This window comes from Perkinsus marinus, assembly GCF_000006405.1.
Source record: "Perkinsus marinus ATCC 50983 genomic scaffold scf_1104296936306, whole genome shotgun sequence".
In the NCBI taxonomy this organism is placed as follows: Eukaryota; Perkinsozoa; order Perkinsida; family Perkinsidae; genus Perkinsus; species Perkinsus marinus.
The window spans coordinates 95,595-102,398 of NW_003214156.1; the positions used below are offsets into that span (position 1 = coordinate 95,595).

The following is a 6,804-nucleotide window of genomic DNA, read 5'->3' on the forward strand; positions in this document are numbered from 1 at the left end:
AAATTCTGAGGAAATTTTAGGGAAATTTACGTCGGTCCTTGTACAGTTCTACCCGAATTCGCGTATAAGCTCCTGAAGGGAACTCCCAAGCTCAGGTGAGGAACGCGAACATATACTCCCACGCTGCTGTCATGCAAACTAGCAAGCCCAAGTACTTCGCTGCCTCATACTCATCACTCGAGCAAATAATAACTAGTCTGCACCTACTTACAATTTACTGATGATTTCTCAAGACGAGATCGTTCACATCCCCCTGGCTTCTGAACTACACTAAACCACTACTTAAACTCTTTCACTTCAACTGCGATTTTTCGTCCATTCCGCTATTTCTTGCAAATTGCACGACAGAAATTCCCCAATGCCACGTAGGCGACGTAAATCCTCATTCCTGCATGTCACGATCTACAATATGACGATTATTCTCTCGCTGTTGTCCAGATGTATATCACATATAAAATCTACACCCGACTACTTCAACGGAAGCTATCTTGTCTCTACCATTTCCATTTCGGCGTCACACAACACATAACCACTTGTGCATGAGTAGCCTAGGTCTATAGCAAAATCAAAATATCTAGTACAATCCAATCGAATAGACTCCTTAATTAAGTACTCCGAAGAGTTTGAATTCCTGGACCCTCAATTTCTCACCGAAAAAGCCTATCTGCATTCCCCTCACTGCACAACGCAATAACAAAATATTAAATAATTACTCTGGAAGCGTTGTCATCGTTCTATAGTTCGCAACAGTAGCACTCGTGCAATCCCCAACACCATCCTTCACAAAAGTAGTAGGCCTATTGCCCATGGGTAACCAGTAAGTAGTAATAATACAACGGAGAGATTCACCACCTCGAAAAGGCAGTGCTTCACCCCATTGCTGATGATACATGCATTTAGAAGCATTTACGATGCACAATAGTAGGTCCAGACTCGTCATACTCCTGCTTAGAAATCCACATCTGCTGGAAGGTCGACAAAGAGGACAAAATAGAGCCTCCAATCCACACAGAGTACTTGCGCTCAGGAGGAGCTACGACCTTGATCTTCATAGTAGAGGGGGCCAGAGCAGTGAGCTCCTTAGTCATCCTCTCACCAATACCATTGAACATCGTAGTCCCTCCAGAAAGGACCACATTGGCATACAGATCCTTCCTGATATCCACGTCGCATTTCATGATAGACTGGAAAGTGGTGTCGTGGATGCCGCTGGCCTCCTTACCGATGAAAGTGGGTTGGAAGAGTACTTCTGGACAGCGGAAGCGTTCGTTACCAACAGTAATAATGTTGCCGTCGGGCAACTCGTACGTTTTCTCCTTCTCACTACTTTCAGCAGCGGCCTTCATCTCAGTGTCGAAGTCAAGTGCGACGTAGGACAACTTCTCCTTGATGTCACGGACGATCTCTCTCTCAGCCGTAGTAGTGAATGTGTACCCGCGCTCCGTCAAGATTTTCATCATGAACTCAGTCAAATCGCGGCCAGCAAGATCGAGCCTCTGAATAGCATGAGGGAGAGCATAACCCTCATAGATGGGAACAGTGTGACTAACACCATCACCGGAATCCATAACGATACCGGTGGTTCTACCGGAGGCATACAGAGACAGCACGGCCTGAATCTGGACATACATAGCCGGCACGTTGAAGGTTTCGAACATGAGCTGAGTCATGCGCTCGCGATTAGCCTTAGGATTGAGAGGAGCCTCAGTGAGTAGGACCTACGACCAAATTGAAGCGAAATCAAAAGAGAATACACTTACTGGGTGTTCCTCGGGAGAGACACGCAGTTCGTTGTAGAAAGTGTGATGCCAGATTTTCTCCATATCATCCCAGTTGGTGACGATACCATGCTCAATCGGGTACTTCAAGGTCAAAATACCACGCTTGGACTGAGCCTCATCACCAACATAGGAGTCCTTCTGGTCCATACCAACCATGATGCCGGGCCTGAGCAGTAGCCAATGGTAATAACAACAGCAGCAGATGAAGACTTACATCTTGGGTCGGCCGACGATTGAGGGGAAGACGCTACGAGGAGCATCATCACCGGCGAATCCAGCCTTGCACATACCACTACCGTTATCGATGACCAAAGCGGCAACTTCCTCGTCAGCCATGATTAATTCGAAGAGATATCAACGAGCACAGGGGAAGCTAAAAAGCATCTACTCGTCTTACCTGCTCACCAACGAACAAGCAACTTTCACCAAGATAAGCACTAAACCAAGAAACGATCCCAGACGTGAGACCCGCTCACTCAGCGAGTGAATGATCTAACAATTAAAACATCAACGAAGAAATGAAGGACAATGATGATGGAAGGCCAAGAATCATGATGTGTATGTTGAAACGGTTGAAAAACATAGCAAGTGCGCAAGATTCTACTCTTATCCGAAGATTTAGCGCTCGCCCTGCTGTCGATCGATTTTCCTTCAGACATGTCAAGGAAGCTCGTCGACAAGGTGAAGACCCATTAGCCCATTACCCCTCGGTATACGCTGTATTTTGGTGCTAGCACGAAATCACTAAGAGTGCCGTTGTCGAGAAGGTCAGTGCTTCGCTTACAACAGCTTCGACAAGGCATCGCTACTGGCCATCACCACTAGCATGTTTACAGACCTGTCTGGCCGTTATGAGGCAGTCACTGTGACTTCCTTTATTATGTGCGACAGAAACCAATATATCAAGTAGGTCGTCACCCCAACCTCTTCCGTATCTTTCTCGGTTGAACCTAAGATACGAATATGCGGTTATTTACAGTGCCAGTAAGAATAGCGATCTCATACGCATCCATGTCTTTATGACTGACCGTCCCTGACATAACCTCACATGCCATGCTCGGAGGTGCATGAGGGATTCCCCGCCTCAACCTCGGTAAATCGGGAAGACCATCCATGACATGCATGAGAGTACTTACACCGATAGCTACATAGTTTCAATGGCTCGACATTGAATGCCGGTTCGAGTACTCATTTATTATGATGTCTCAAGAACTGTGCGTCTTGTTTCAAATCTGTGCTTCTTCAATCAGCAAGAAAATGTTAAAACGAAGCTGACAACTTTGAAGGACGTCCCTCGTTGTCAATCCATAGCTATTCTCTCAGTGTGAGCTCCTTCAGACGTATCCGAACACATCTTATGAAATTCCGAGTTGTACTGGTGGTTGCTGAGAAAAAATAGATCCACCAACTCATTTAGTCGAGCACCAAAAGTTGAAGATGCATGCGACCAGACCAATAAAAAAGCAGACAGAAATAGTAATTAAAGCGATACATTCTTGTTGTCAACAGCACAGAATGTTGAGAGTGAATGATGGTAAATTGCTCTAAGTCACTATCCACATCTTCTTTCATTATCTAAACCGCATGTTCACGTGCAGATGCAGTTACTGATTTCAACATTGCTTTATGATAAATGTCGCACATCTAGGTAATTATAGTGTCAGTAAGTTCATTCTTTCCAAATTCGGCAGAGGCTTGAGGTAGACTTTCTTTCCGCATCAATTCCAATATTCCGCTACATGACACCGACAAGGTTCCGAAGGCACTGTTGTTCATCTTTCTAAGTGGATTTGTAAAGTTCAGTGTCGTCCGAGATCTCCCTATTTCGATGAATCCCTGATCTATTTCGTCACTGACAGACATGATGAATAATATTAACAATTGTGATTAGTGCACGTACAAAGTATGAGCATGAGCGTCACCCTACGACCATCGCACAAGCCTCGCCCGGTGTGCCACGACCAGCATCATCTTCAGGACTCGAAAAGTCTGCCAATTAAGTTGTTTTCCCCGTTCGGTTAGCTATCATGAGGCGATGGTTTCCAGCAAACTTTTTTCAATTAGTTTTCGGAAGCTCTTTGAAATAGAGCTTTTCGCAGTAGTCAGCCATAGCTGCACCTCGACTCACACAGATTGTTATTTGCCCAAGAGTTCCGCTTTCGTCTACGAAACTAGGCCCCAAGCGAGACCGATCTGGTCTTTGACAGTTGATCATTAGATGAGCATTCCCATCCCTGACCTCACAATGACGACAAATAGTATCATTAACCGTTGCATTGCAGCCTGGTTTATACTTATAGGCCTTCAAAAGAATCGAGTGGCTCGACAATTGCTGCAAGAATGCCGCGTTGTTTCCAGACCGCACCACTTTTTGGACACTCTCTCTCTGCCGAGAGCTCTCAAGCGCTCGTCATAAGGGTTCCAAGAGTGTCGACACCAACCGTACTACCGACGTACCCTACCGTACCACCGTATAACCTACGACGAGGATGAGAACCATGAAGCTACTTTTACTTTCTGGGTCCCGAGTCCCCCTGGAAGGTGGTCTCCGGACCGAACGTCTTTCAGCTTCAGTGTCATTAGGAAGCCTCCTGAGGAGTTCACCCACGGGCCATACCCTTTGTCAAAGACCGACAGTTTCACCTACGCCATTGACTTCGGAGGGCCAAGAGCCAGTGCCCATGATTGGTATAAGTCTATTGAGAGGTTACTGCTGAGGAACAACGTCATTGACAACGATAATTCCGAGCCGTACGGTGGTATTCAGTCTGAGGACTTGACCGTTCTGACTTATACAAGCGGTGACACTTTCTCAACCTCCTTCCGGAATGAAGACATCACGTTCATGAGGGTCGGAGGCAGCCTGACACCGGGCGAGTATGTATTCAAGCAGAAAGCGGCTCCCTATCTCGAGGTGAGTTACAGAATACGCTCTGACGAGTATGGAGATATGAGGGTTAAGTGCAAGGAGCGTCGAACCTCTCGTTTAAGTTTCAAGCTTTCCCGCCGCACTAAGGGTCTGTTATACGATCACTATGCTGTGGAGCCGGCCGGCGCTGGTACCTTATACCAATTCCTCCACCAGGTCAGGAATGTTTGCCCGACCATACGTTTGGAGGCTGACGACCTATCGAAAGTCGTCTTCGCCACTGAGAAAACTATCTTCCTGAGTCTCGGAAGGGCTCGCCTGGCTCTCTCTATCCGAGGTGCGTAACCAGTTCATTTTTACTCCCGTCTTTTCCTCGTTCTTGCGCGCCGCTTACTGCGCACAACGTGCTGACATGTTTGAGCCTTGTGGCTCCCTGTCCAATGCCTCGGGCGCTGCTTCGGCAGATACAGTGTATCTGATACACGAGGAAGACTATTATCATGGTATCCATGACAGACTTCTATCACTCAGCATAGCTCACGAGGTCATTCCGCAATGTCACCTGAGACCTCTGCTAGGCGCAGTAGCTAAGACTTTTTCAAATCCCGTATTCTATATCATTTGCGTTTTACGAGTTGAGTCACGTTCGCTACCAGTCCGAATAGGGTAAAGCCGCCGACGTCACAGTCGTGCATCTTGAATCTTCGGAACACGACTTGTCGAAGTTCCAATGAAGGAGCGTTCAATACTCGATGAATTCTTTTCTGCCTGGTGCAAGGCTCTGTGCTGCAGCTCTTCGTTGGTTGCAGACAAAGGCGTATACTTCTATGAGCCGTGACAAACATCTTCGTTGTTCTGAGTAAGTAATCTATTGGACTGTCAAACCTGTCGGAGATAAACTCAATCCGATAGAATGATGCACATAGAATCCTCCTAAGATTCGCCGAAAATGAGAAGTAACGTCAGTGATATTATGGTGTTACATTATCATCGCAACTTCGCAGGATCCGATTCAGGATAGGATGAAATACGGGAAGTGGGCAAGCCCGACGGGCTCAGCATTGTCTGATAGAGTTCATGGTCAGCGACGATTGTCCCGTTGTGACATAAGACCTAACTTAGGTCTTATGTCACAACGAGGTGACGTAAGCTTTCAAATCTTCATCTAAATCATCATTTGATCGCGTTGTACTTTGTTTACTGATCAAGGGGCTCGGCGAGAGACACTCAAGTCTGTTTAAACAATATCAACATTGAATGGTTGATGCCTCAGAGTGTCCTCTGGAGTCGGGTACAGGGAGCCTCCCTGAGGGAGGCGGCCTGAGGGAGCGAGACACGGAGGGGGCACTCAGTAAGGTCGCACAGGTCTCACGACGGCAGCAAGGGTGACACAAGAGCAGACTTTCCCGCGGCTCAAGGCAATGCTATGACTGGCAATCGAGATTTGGCAGGCACAAGTAGGTCTTAGTCTAAGCCTCTTTTCCCTTAAAGCGAGGTCTATGACTCTAGGTCTATGACTTGTGCCGGAGGAGCACTGGGACACGAGGTGCCCTATTGTACGTACAACGTACCACAGTGGTACGTTGTACGTACAATGGGGGTACGTACCCGGTGCGAAGAGATGCGGTGGTAGTACCACCGCATCTCTACTTCGCCCCGGTTTGAACCGAGATAAGCCATTGGTTTATCTCACACGAGAAACACAAGGCCGGAGGGAGCTTGTGGAATGGAAATGCCAATGGAAAATAGCTGATGCCCATACCACCCTGCACGCATAAACACGGATGGGAGACAACACGGAGTGAGATACGGATTGGAACACTGTCCCGGGCCGCGTCCAGGCGATCGTCACATATATTTGGCCACATTTACTCGTCGGTCGGATAGTGTCGGCACCGTCACCGACGATACGCCGGTACTGCGCTGAGCTCAATGAGATCAGTGAACGGTGAGTGGGCGAGTCCCACCGTGGGACTCCCACGGGCATAATTTCAGCTGATGGAGTTTATCGCCAACACGGATTGGCCACTCTCGACGAGTCTCTCGTCCCATGGCAGCATAACACCCATGCTTTAAATGCTCTTTTAGTTTTCTAAGTGATCGTGTTGTAATCCGTTTACTGACCAACGGGCTCGACGAAAGACCCTCACTCGT

General features: G+C 47.5%; 1 protein-coding gene across 1 annotated transcript; it reads right to left on the reverse strand.

The window, feature by feature from the left end:
* Positions 1-751: 751 nt before the first annotated feature.
* Positions 752-2,156, reverse strand: Pmar_PMAR016253 (actin, putative). The gene is made up of 3 exons (XM_002783726.1): positions 1,996-2,156; positions 1,761-1,947; positions 752-1,718 (listed from the first exon to the last, which is right to left on the reverse strand). Exons 1-3 carry the CDS (start codon positions 2,115-2,117, stop codon positions 897-899), a joined length of 1,131 nt encoding a protein of 376 aa, XP_002783772.1. The 5' UTR covers positions 2,118-2,156; the 3' UTR covers positions 752-896.
* Between the last annotated feature and the right edge of the window lie 4,648 nt (positions 2,157-6,804).